Here is a 12,606-nt window from a genome sequence, read left to right on the forward strand (position 1 = left end):
CCGTCATGTGAAAAGTGCTTGAAAATGATTATGAGTACAATTATTTAAATGAATAGTAAAAGTCAGAGTTATAAAATTGCACATGATTACACATCCAGAAAAAGTTCCCAGCCTGTAAATATAGACACACACCTATTTGTGCTAAATGTATAATTTATAATGTGTTTAGAACAGTCTCAGGGCGCCTTTCAGGCTTCAACCCTTTCATTCTCTCCATGTATTTTTTCTCTCACGATTTTCTTTTGTAATCCCATCAGTACAATCAGCGTTGTAACTGCAGGTTTGCACCTGTTACCACCAATCAGAGCTCACGGTGTCTGATGAGACACAAGACCTGTTTGTGGTCAGGCCTAGCACATAACATAAATCAATAACTATTAAATTGCACAGTTAAAAAACATTTGATATAGCGGCACGATATTGAAAAAAATGTGATATGTGATAATTTGCTAAATAATGCAATATATGGTATAAGGTTAATAGGCGATGTAATGTGATTTATGATAATGCTTTACGTTTGTTAAACCAGTCGGAACCTTTGTCAAACAGGCTACTTAAAACTAAAAAGTATATAATCAGCATTCATGTTGCACATTCTTTCTGTTCGTCAGAAAATAGTTTTTTTTTAAGTATTAATTAAAATCTTTGTTATTGCAAACAACTGCTCAGAAACCTCAATATGCACATTTACAGTGTTTCTAACTGAAGTATAATATTAAATAAGATGTCTTATATTTTCCAAAATAAAACATTTCATGCAGGATACTGTTTGATGAGCCTATATTTATTAGCACACCTGTGTGTGTAGGGATGGGTACCGAAACTCGGTACTTTATCGGTCTCGGGGCTAAATTGTGAAAGACCGAAGTATCGATAAGCCCTGACGTTAACGGTCCTGCTATCGGTACTTGCGAAATTAAGAAAAACATTTCCTATTTATTATTGCTAAATAAACGTTACATAGCATTTTAACTGACCAGCCATTTCTAATTTGAGATAATATTTAAGACATTTACCTGCATTTTCGTTATTCGCAATCTCGCACCGCACGTAAAATGTACGTCTGTTCCACACTACACGGAGCTCGCGCGCACACAACACGAAAGCTCGCGCATATAATAGTGACGATGGCGGAGAGAAACAAACGTTCTAAAGTCTGGCTATATTTCAAGCGAGTAGACACAGATAATGCTCGTTGCATTAAGTGCAACAAGACTTTTGCTTGTAAGAGTGGTAACACAAGTAATCTGTCTAAACATATCTCTAAAGTGCATTATGTGCAGACAGAGAGATGCAAAGTTTTCGACTGCCTGCAAACTAATAGTTCGTCATCCACGTCCTCAGGTGCGTATGCTAGCCCAGCAGTCTTTCTAAATAACACAGACAGAATTTAAACATTGCATAAGGTTTCTTTAAATTATTATGTAATAATTGTATAAACACACATCACATAAAAAATAGCCTACATATAAATCTTTAGAGTTTTTTTTTCTGCAGTAGCCTAAATAAATCTTAAACTTAAAAACCGCTTTCACAGTACTGAATTTAAAATGGATGAATAATAATAAATTATGCTTAAGAAATTATAAAGCAGAGCTTACCTAAAAAATTAATTTGTAGCGATGAAATACATAAACTTTTTTGTGTTCATGTAAATTGCAAGAGGTTCCAAACCTGTATAACGTTTAAGCCCAAACAGAGTTAACTACATTGTAATTTATGTGAATGTAAAGCTGCAGTTACAGTGAACCAAGCCACTCCAGCATCTGGTCCAAACAAAAGAGAATTCCAAAGCCCCTTCACACTGAGCAGCATGTGTGTGTGTTTGTGTGTTTATACATATTATGTCCCTATTTATCATAAGTATTAAATGCACAAACACACAAATGAAGGAAATATGTGCTGCACTACACACATCATCACAAAAGAGAAGATCTCCAGCCACAACACATAATTGGAAAACCATTTCTTTATTATTATTCTTAAACAAAAACAACAAAAAACATAAACAAATTTAGGACCACATGCATTTTATCTAAATTCTCTATGAATAATAGGCGGGTATCATTCATCTTTTACCTGCATTAAGATATGTTAGGTCAACGAATGTAAAGAATACGAATGTTTTAAATAGTGAAAAAAAACTCCAGCTTTAGTTTCGTCTTTCATAAAAAAAACGCAACAAAAAGTACCGATAAGAGTACCGTTAAAGTACCGGACCGATAAGTGGTACCGATAAAAGTAGTAGTACCGTTAAAACCTTAACGATACCCATCCCTATGTGTGTGATGTTCATTTTTATATTATTTAAATTGTTTATATTAATATTGTTTATACCTCTGTTTTTCTTAACAGCTATTCCACTTCCCATCATTCCTGGATCTCGTCATGAGCTACAGGAAGATGGACAAGCATGGAAGTCCACAGTATTGCCGTCATTTTCTGGCTGACAACAGCATCTTCCATGGTAGGTCTTTGCTGCGGATCATGAATATCGTAATAGAGTATTGTTACACCTCTTCAAATCTTTATTAATGTATTGGAGGGTACTTCCGATCTCTTTATCCTCTAGTGACTGTCAATTCAAAAGAAATGCAGGTGGGACTTTTATACACAAGGTGGTGCTATATCTCACATCATAAAAATAGTGAAGTTCACTCTGGCCGTTAAGTGTTTGGGAATTGGCACCTATAGTACAGAAGGGAAAGGAAATCAGTCCTCCCTCACTTGATGACATTTCCTTAAATGGGTCATATGGCAAGAATACATGTTTTTATGTGTCTTTGATGTGTTAAAAGTTGCACATGCATGTAATAGACACATAACATTGCAAAAATGTAAGTGTCGGAAAAAAAGAGGCATTCTATCTGAAAGCTAATGCTCATCCAGACCTGCCTGAAACGACTCGTGTAGCCACACCCCAACAAATCTACATCAGTTTGTTGTATGAGTTGACTAAGACCGCCCGAATATATAAGCAAGTGGAGGGTGTACCTGTCTGTACATTTGCTTTGGAACCTGATGTATATGGAAAGAGACATTACGTTTCCGTCACACGCATGCACTATTCGACCAATCACTGTCCAATCATAGCACACCTCGCTTTTTACAGCGATGAGCTTTGTAAAAAATCTGCGCCTTTTAGAGAGGCAGGACAAAGATGAGATACAAACAGGCACGGTATGTGGAAAATACAGGGTTTTTAAAACTTAAATCGTGGATACACTTGGCACTACATCTAAAACAAACAATAATGTTTTAGCCGTGTCATTTGACCCCTTTAAATAGGACAGTGTCCATATCACCAAACAAGAAACTGACAGCTTGCTCTTAACAGAAATATTACCACAATACCTATTACAAATCTCAACAGATGGTTTCTTCGTAATCAGAAGGTTTGATTCTCATGGCCAGCGGTTAACTGGTAATGACTGAGGTGCCCTTGAGCAAGGCACCATTCCCCCACTTGCTCCCCGGGAGCTGCAATGATAGCTGCCCACTGCTCCGGGTGAAGGTGTGTTCACAACTTGCTGTGGGTGTGTTCACTGCTCTGGATGGGTTAAATGCAGAGGACACATTTGGGGTATGGGTCACCATATCTGACAGATAGGTCACTTTCACTAAATGTACTAAATAGCCCTGGACAGATGTTGATGTGGACAAATGGTTTTCACTTTACCCATTTGCTGTTGGTCAGACAAAACAAAGTTCTGCTCCAGGTTCAAGTCTTTGGTTGAGGTTATGTGGCTGTGTTTGAATGCTTAAACAACAAAAAGTATTTAAAAAGAATATATACAATGTTCAGTGGAATCAAAATTAAACTGATATTCAAATTTAAAGTGATATTGAAGAAGGTATTTAAAAAAAATTGTCTCCATTAGAATGACCCCTGCTTCTTGGTAGTGCTTGTTGACGCTTTTCAGGATCACTACCTTAAATATTACCACCATTGTATGAATTATATTCCTATATCTTTTATTAATAAGATGAATGCGGTGGTGTGGATGGTTGTTTTACTGAGAGAGGTGGGATGGTTTTGTAGTGGCTGGGCAACTGATGTATGATACCTATCAGACCTGTGAGCTGCAGCCCGCCTGTCTGTCTGCTTGCCTGCTTGGAGATGGTGTGTCTGGCATTCGGATGTGGCATGCTGTAAGTTACCTGTTCTTTAAACAAAAGAGGTCAGTGAATCATGATAGAAAAACAATTGTGTGTGATTGTGAAATAGCTCATATGTCAATGTGTAAATTGATTAGATTTAGATGGGTTGACTCCACAAGTAAAGTCCGCTCAGCCTAATTTGATATCTCTTAAATCTCCTGCATTGACATTTTAATGTCACACATATACACACAAAACACATGAATAGAGCAAGAAGATCTAACATTATCCTGACCTAACAGATTTCTCAGACAGTATTGATCGTATCCGCTTCATTCCAAACCACTCCACAACCCATGTGGGATCCACTTCGATCTATCCTAGGGACCCTAAGCTTTGACTTGCTTTTCTGTTTGTTTTGCAGTGAATGTTTCTTTTAAGAGATTCAGTAACGCACACACAGCATAAGATTAGAAGCATATCTGATTTATTTGCATGCTGTGAATATGGTTCCCTCTGAGGAATTGCAGAAGACTTGCTCATATTTTATAAGGCTTATTTTATGACTGTCACTGATGTGGCGTGATGGATGAGAGTGATGGGGGATTCACAGAGAAATGCTCGCCAATTTAAAAAAAGCGACAGATGTTTTTCTCTGACGGAATCCACAGTGTAAAAATGAAATGATGGAATAAATTACAATGCAACAATCTTAACTACCGATTTTAGGATGTTAAGACACACCTTAGATTTAAACTTCAGTCAATCTCGTACATGCAAATTACATTGCACAACAACAATGCAAACAACCACACAACAGATTTTCACGACTTTCATCTACAACAAGTTCAAAATACCAGTCACCATTCCTCGTTTAGGGTAAAATTGGTTGAAGGGACAACTTATCTGGTGCTTTTTATCCATTGTCACCATTTGTTTTTTACAAGAATAACCGAATATTCAGTTCATCTTTATTTGCATTCCACTTAATGACTTTGGAATGACATGGGCCATTAAAAGATTAAAGAATTCATTTTTGTTTGAACTATTTCTTTAAATATGTTTTTCACACTCTGCCCTCTGGCCATTTTTTATATGTTATAAAATTCACATGTCACTTTAATTTATGAAGCAAACTGTCACCATCCAAACATTCCACTGGATAGATAAATGAAAAATACATTATGGCACATTAATCTTTTAGAAACCTTCTGTGAGTAGTGCTAAAGCAATGCCCAGCAATCATGTGATGAGAGTTCATTCATTATTACAGTATGTGGGTTTGAGCTAATCCCAATGGCGTTTTAATCACTTTATTTTCCAATACCAAATAACTCATGACCATTTTGGATGTGGAGAACGATTTCTATAAATTGCATGTCTCTGAGCATGAACAGCACAATCCAGTTTTTTAAAGTCCACTTTAACTTAACGCATTTTCCTTCACAGCTCTTTAAGTTGCAAATGATCATCGAAATAGTAACATATCTATCACTATCTATCCAGACAAATGTCTGAGGCAAATCACGACTCCTCAAGTGTTTCTTATTCACGTGGTGTTGTATTGATGTAAATGATGTGTTGTTGATCCCGCCGATATCCCTCGGACTCCTCAATTACCCACAAAACTCCCGCCTCCCCATGTAATCCCCTCCCGCCTCCACTCACATGTGTGCAGAAAAGCGCAGATATTCCTCGCGCAGAGATCGGGCTCATTGGCACCTCCGTAAAGAGAATGAGCCGAAAAAAAACGCGCGAGAGAGGAGACGAGCGCGCGCCGCGCTCAGCGAAAATTGGAGAGCTCCTTTCCGCGCGCCTTGACTGAATGAAAATGGATTTTTAAACGATCAATTAAAATATGCAGCCATTTATTAGACTAACAATTTCATCCATACTCTGAAATTAAATTCCTAAAGCAGAGAATGATATTATATACCGTATAGGTATATGGAAGAGTGCATTGGCACCTGCGTTCTGAAGCGCATGCCGTATTTTCCTACCTCCACACTTAACGGGATACGGTCTTTAATGCGGTGTTTACCCCTTATAAACTACAATGGCGGAGCTGGAAGTTTCGAAAAATATCACTTTGGAAAAGGGTGAGTCACACGTCATTTTTTCCCTGTTTGCTCTTCTGGCAAAAGTGCGGGTTTGTGGTTTTTATTTTGGTGCATTTAAGCGCGCTGTTCTCGGTGTTCGTGCCACTTAATTTAGTCAAGTGAAGAATTTAGTGCCTGATTAACTCTCATATAAAGGATTTGAAGCGATGTTGATGTTGTTTGGTCTTTGGCTTATCACATGCTTGACTTAACAAGTGTTGTGAGGGAGCGGGAGCTGTCCATGGTTCTACATCGGAATGCTGCTGTACTCAGCGGGAGGGGGAAGAGAAGCTGCGCTCGAGACACAAATGTAAAGGCTTTGGCTGATTTAATGTTTGCCAGCTATTCTGGTCCCCAACCGCGAAACCTAATGTTCTGTTTATTAATTGAATCATTTTTTATGTTATAAATTATAATTACAATTAGAAACCGTGTTTGAGTCTGTATTTGATATTGCAACAAGAATGGTCTTTTTTTCTCCCGCCTTAAACACTTGCATTAGGGCGGGGTTAGTTGATGTTATTGGTTCAAGTAAATGTGATTTTTCTTGCTTTTCTAACGCAGTGACCACGTGAGCTGATTTGATGCCACGCGTCACACATCTCCGCTTATTTTTACCTTTGCGCTTTTGTTGAATCGTGTCATTGATAATGTTTGCTGGTATTCGCCTACTGTAGGGACTTTAAGGATTGTTGTATGTGTATTTAAATATGAGCAGTACATGCACATCAATAATAAAAGCATTTCTTTAGCTATAACTCTCTATGGATTAAATGTTGTGTCAACAGGTTAAATTATTACACTTGTGACGCAGGTTTATGCCTGAACTGACTGTTTTAAGATTAATTTATTGGCAAGACAAAATCAGTATAAAAAGTGCTTTTTAAGTTTATGATGATTTACTGCTCCTTCCCCAGCCTTCACATTCTTTAAGAGTTCATGGCCTCCTTGTGTCTCCTTCTTTTTCCATGTCCCTCTTCTCTATTTCTCTTCATCTTTCTTTCCTGTTTCTCTCCCTTTCTTCCTGAATGAGTACTTAGAGTGCCTATTGATTTTGAAAAATTGTTAGAGACCAGCTTAATTGCCCATTAACTTGATGTTATGATGTAAATCAAGAGATTTTATATGGGGTTGTGCAGTAGCCCGTATTGGTGTTTTAAGTAATCCGTCGAGACTAGTGAGCAGAATACAATCAACATGAATTTTCATTTTAATATTCAATGTAGCCATAGGCCTTTAAGACCACCCACTCTGTGTGACCTGATGGGCCTCAGTTGCACAACAACCACCGTTATAGCCAAGCTGGAGGCAAATTTCCAGTTAATGTGTCTCCAAGGCCGTCCTTTATGAAGTGGAGAAGATTAGGCAGATCACAGGAGTACCTGTTTCTGTTTGGTGAGATACTGGTATCAGCTCAGCTCCATCCTTCTTCTGGGTAAAGGGAAATGGCAAAGGGGAGGGGCTTTCCCAATTGGCCCAATACATCCCCGAAGATCTCTGTGAACGCCTGCCTGCCTAACTGTGCTTCAATACTAGGAAACGCTGTCAGAGCAGCAGTCATGAATATATTAAGATTCTGCACAGTTATTTTGGCTCTGATGGATTGTGGGAGCTCAGTGGGGTTCTTGTTGAACGTAGTGATGCAGTTTGAGTTAGGGCAGTAATAGCATCATTTTTTTCTAATTAAGATGGAGAGGATGTGATAAGTGCTTCCTTCCTCTGTTTAAATCCCCAATTTAAAGTGCGTTCCTGTTGAGGATATTCTTGTCTCTCAAGCTTGGCAAAAAACTCTCCTTTATTTAGTTCCAGTTTTTCAAAAGAGTTTCTAAAATAAAACTCAAATTGAATTCGTACTGTCCTGTAATTTAATGTGTTGCATGGTAGAAGCAATACTAAGGTTGAGGGTTTGATGGACATGCTTAAAAAATGAATACCTCAAAAATATTTGCAAGCCATTTTTATAAGCCTTCAATGTTATTGTCGTGGCAGTGCATATGCATTGAGGCTGTTTATGACATTTAATCAGATTTATTAACATGTCATTTGAATTAATATGAACAAGCAGTCTGTTATCACATCATAGAGAGCTGAGCACGCTCAATTTGCAGTTTTCCCTTTTCTTACCTCAAAATATCTGTCACGTCTTGAGATTATAAATGTCACATTAAGGGCCTTCTGGTTACTGCATCTGAGATGGACATCTCCTCCATCTGACCAGCGGTCAGATCCCACCGGTCAAAAAGCAGCATGGACTAATACAATTTCATATCTGAATGACTTCGTCGTATAGTATGTGTAGTCTCACAGCGACACAGAATAGAGAAACGAGAGAAAATGAGGACACAGAGAACTTTGAGATGTGAAGACATTGTGAAGAAATGCATTCATATTGCAGCAACTGGGAATTAATGATTTATAATGGAAGTTCAACTGCTTTCTTGAGGAGCTGAAGAGTTTTAATAAATGAGTGGCTTCCCCTTCAGTTCCACTCTTGAACTTAATAAAACAGTACACTTTATTGGACCCTAGAGAGATCCACCCACAGTTCCCCAGTCTCGGGTTTTGTAAAAGGTATTTTTTTCCGTTATTTTAGGTTGTTTTATAGATATATACTTATGCTCAACCCTTATTTACTCGAATAATACACTTTAAAACAAAGAAGAAACGAAAAATGTACTGTTAATTTTCTGCCTGGATTTTATCCATTCTTTTCACAGAAATTTTCGTTATGCAAATTTTAAACAGCTGTGAAAAAAATGAATATGGAAAATACCTTATTTTAATATTTAATATGATAAATATGTTAATATAGTTAATTGTGCCCTTTAAATGATTTTTAGTGTAGATGCCTTGACTTCTTCATGGAATGTGAAAAATGTGTATCTTGAAAATGTAGGACACAGTTTGCACAGCTTTTCAAAGATGAAATCATTTTCTCAAATTATAGTACTTGTCTTGAATAAAGTATTCTAAACCTACAATGTCAGACTTGATCAAAAGAAAAGATTGAGAATAATGTCCTTATGTCCTTCTCCACTGAGCAAGCACTAAAATACCCATCACAGATTGTTTGGCATCACATTCAGTTTTAATGACTGTATTATGTCATGTCATGTCATTAAGATTTTCTGCTTTCTCGTCCATCTGTATCATACCGCTCCCTTTGACCCTCCAGGACAAAAACACATCTGTTCATAGGCACAGCATCATGCACATTTGCCCCACTACAATACATTACATATTCTGTGTTAATCCCTGCTCGGTATTGCTTTCTACAGTCACAAAGGTTCAAAGGCTCTTTGTGAATAGCTGGCGTGATAGAAGATGGACAACCAAAGCAAGGGTGGAGTGGTCTTTTGTGGCTAAAGACGTGAGTGTTGTACACGGACGATCGGCGACAACCCAGCTCGCAGAGTTGGGAAGAGTGCGAGCTAGAATTCATGACGGATGATGCCTGAATTACGAGCGGCCGGTTTTATGTTTGGATGCTGTGGGACTTTTCTCTGTGACGTCAGAGCGATCAGCCATGGCCAGTGTGGCGTCTCTCTTGGCCCGTTGGTTCTACCATGTTGGAGGCAGCGTGGCGGTGCCACAAAAGTATCGTTTGGCATACATAGGTAGGAAATAGATTGTAGAGCAAATTTAATTTCTTTGTGTGTTTGTGTAGACACTTCAATCACAAATCTCAAAATTTATTAAAAGCTTCATTGCTTAGTTTAGTTTATTGGCTTTTGAACTAAAACACTTATCTCATTCCTTGACCTATATGAACTCATATTCATTAAATTTATATTTATTAAGCTGTTGCTTTTATTAACCTTTTGGATCAGATATGAAAAGCGAAAGTATGAATATTCTGCTTGTTATCACCTCTCAGAAATTGTGGAAGATGACATCTCAGGAATGCAGAGAGATGTGCAGAGTACTCTTCCTCTGCAGGTATTCTACCTGCCTGACTATTTGGTGTGAAACACGCAGTGTTTTATGGAACAGATGGTACTAAACAAAACACAAACATAAAACAAACTGATCAGGCTATCTTAATACAGAAAGAGGTCTCAATCTGTAATGAAAAGGTGCACAGCTTTATAGAAATGTCAAAATTGTCCCATCTTTAACGGTGCGTTTTTTTGTTGGGCGAGTGCTCGTTCTTATCTGTCCTGCTGTTGGTTGGTCTAATTAAGCATCAGTTTGGATCTCTGTGTAATAAAATGGATTTGATGTATAAAATGAATTACAGCTGATTTGGGTTCGGAGTGGTGAGTAGCAGCACAGGGTTCGTGTATTATGAGATGTTTGACTCAACAATGAGAGCACAGAGCAGGGACAGATATATTTTGGGGTATTTATAGTTCAGGCTGTGCACATACACGGTTTAATCTGGTTTATTGTTGTGTGTGTGTGACATGTTCCTGATCCAGATTCTCTGTTTTACACTGCTTCAAGGCTCTCTGAACATTATGACAGTGCTGTTAAGCCATCTCAATGACTTGACTGTGATTCAGAGCCTCTTTGTAGAGTCTTTTATCCTCTTCTGCTGGAAGAGTATGAGCTGCTGTTTGTAATTTAAACTTTGATGATGATGCTGATGCTGAGATCTAAACCAGGGGTTATCTGCTGGTTCTGCTTCAGGACACAGATTATAGTGTATAGCAGCAGCATGATGTTTCTAAAATCAAAGAATGAAATGGATTAATTTCATGGTTATTTATTAATACTTTCATGAACATCCTTTAAAAACCTGGTGTAATAGTTAAAATTCTCATGGCAATAGTTAAAATGTTGATGGCAGTAATATATGGCACAGAAGGCATTGCTGTCAACACAATAAACCCATATTTTTAACCAATACTTTTTAATAGGGCCAACGCTGTCGGACAGTTTGTCAAACCTGTGCGCAGGTGTCTAACTGCATAATGCATGTGTCGCCCTGTGTTCTGTGTTCCCGTTTTGATGGTTCTGAACGCAGGGTGCTTTGTGATTTAGGCATCACAGAGACTAAGCTTCTATGACCCCATTATGCAGTGTTTGATATCTCCCTGTACTTCTCCTCACCAGCCTGCTTTGATCTGTTCTCATTTCCAGCCGCCGGGCTGATGAACACATTTAGGTTTCTTGTATATCTAAAAGACGGTCTTTCTCCAACCCCCTGCTTTTATTTACTCTTTTATCTCTTTCACTGAATGGTTCCTGGGTCAAAAGCAGTTGAAATGTCCCATACATTTAATTTTTAATGTGGCTTTGAGTTTTCTGTTGATCCCTTGCTTTTCTGACACAGCCCTGCCCATAATCTGTCTGGACCGCAGACATATGTGAGGAATTTGCTAGCTGTGATTAGACAATCAGACTGCATAATGAAATAGGGCATGAAAACAGAAATGAACACTTTGACAAAAAGCATGTCACAGTTTTTCAGGTTCAAACTGCATTTAAAAAAAAAGAGTAATGACTAAACACCAATTCCCGACCTGGTCACATAGGAAATACATACATCTGTACACTTCTTGCAACACCACAAAATACGTACCATCAGGTATATTGCTAGTTTTGAGACACAGAACTCCACTTGGGGCGCTAAAGAGAATAACTGCATTTGTTCTGCTAGAATGCGTTTTAGTGTCACGATTGGCCTCTGAATTAATTTTAAAAAATAATTTTTATTTGTACTTTAATAGATATTTTAGAGCACCGTACCCAACTCCTACTCTAAACCTACCCACTTCCCAACCACTTAAACACGCAACAAGGAAAGAGTAGTCAGACACGGGTATTTATTGCAAACACTGACCAAAATCAGTATAAAGCACTACAAACAAGTTGAGTTGCGTTTCGAGTCTTCTAAAGCCATACGATATCGCTGTGTGTGCACTGCATGGTTTTAATCACTGTTCATATCAATTTAATCTCCAGTTTCATGGTTTTATTCAAATTTTTCAGTTTCACAGCTTGAGAAAAATATGAAAAAAATGTTTAAATTTCAATAATGGTCTTTTTTTTTTTTTTAGAAGATTTCTCGTGTAAATGCAAAAGATGCATTCTATCTAAAAGCCAATGCTCAATCAGATCTGCCTGAAACGCCTCGTGTAACCACACCTCCACAAATCTACATCAATTCATGGTATGAGTAGACTAAGACCGCTCAAATGTGTACGCAAGTAAGGTGGGCGCACCTGTCAGTACAATTGCTTTGAAACCTGATGTTTCAAATATGGCAAGAAGCGTTACATTTCCATCACACGCTTGCAGTAATCGACCAATCACTATGCACTGCTTAACTGGCCAATCACAGCACAGCTCGCTTTTCAGAGCTATGAGCTTTGTAAAAAATCTGCACGTTTCAGAGAGGTGGGGAAAAGAGGAGAGACAAACATGCACGGCATGTGGAAAATACAGCGTTTTTAAATCT

At 38.0% G+C, this 12,606-nt stretch overlaps 1 protein-coding gene across 3 annotated transcripts in view; it reads left to right on the forward strand.

Annotated features, from left to right (window-relative positions):
• Positions 1-12,606, forward strand: part of plch1 (phospholipase C, eta 1) — a 57,390-nt gene that overhangs the window by 4,444 nt on the left and 40,340 nt on the right. For 2 of the 3 annotated variants that reach the window (XM_056766007.1, XM_056766009.1), the window contains exon 2: positions 2,356-2,467. In XM_056766007.1, the coding sequence (XP_056621985.1) occupies positions 2,389-2,467 (79 nt within the window). In that variant the 5' untranslated portion in view covers positions 2,356-2,388. Of the gene's footprint in view, positions 1-2,355; positions 2,468-5,812; positions 6,201-12,606 lie in introns of those variants that run through there. The other variant, XM_056766008.1, reaches the window with a different exon arrangement.

Source organism: Triplophysa dalaica, chromosome 14, assembly GCF_015846415.1.
Source record: "Triplophysa dalaica isolate WHDGS20190420 chromosome 14, ASM1584641v1, whole genome shotgun sequence".
NCBI lineage: Eukaryota > Metazoa > Chordata > Actinopteri > Cypriniformes > Nemacheilidae > Triplophysa > Triplophysa dalaica.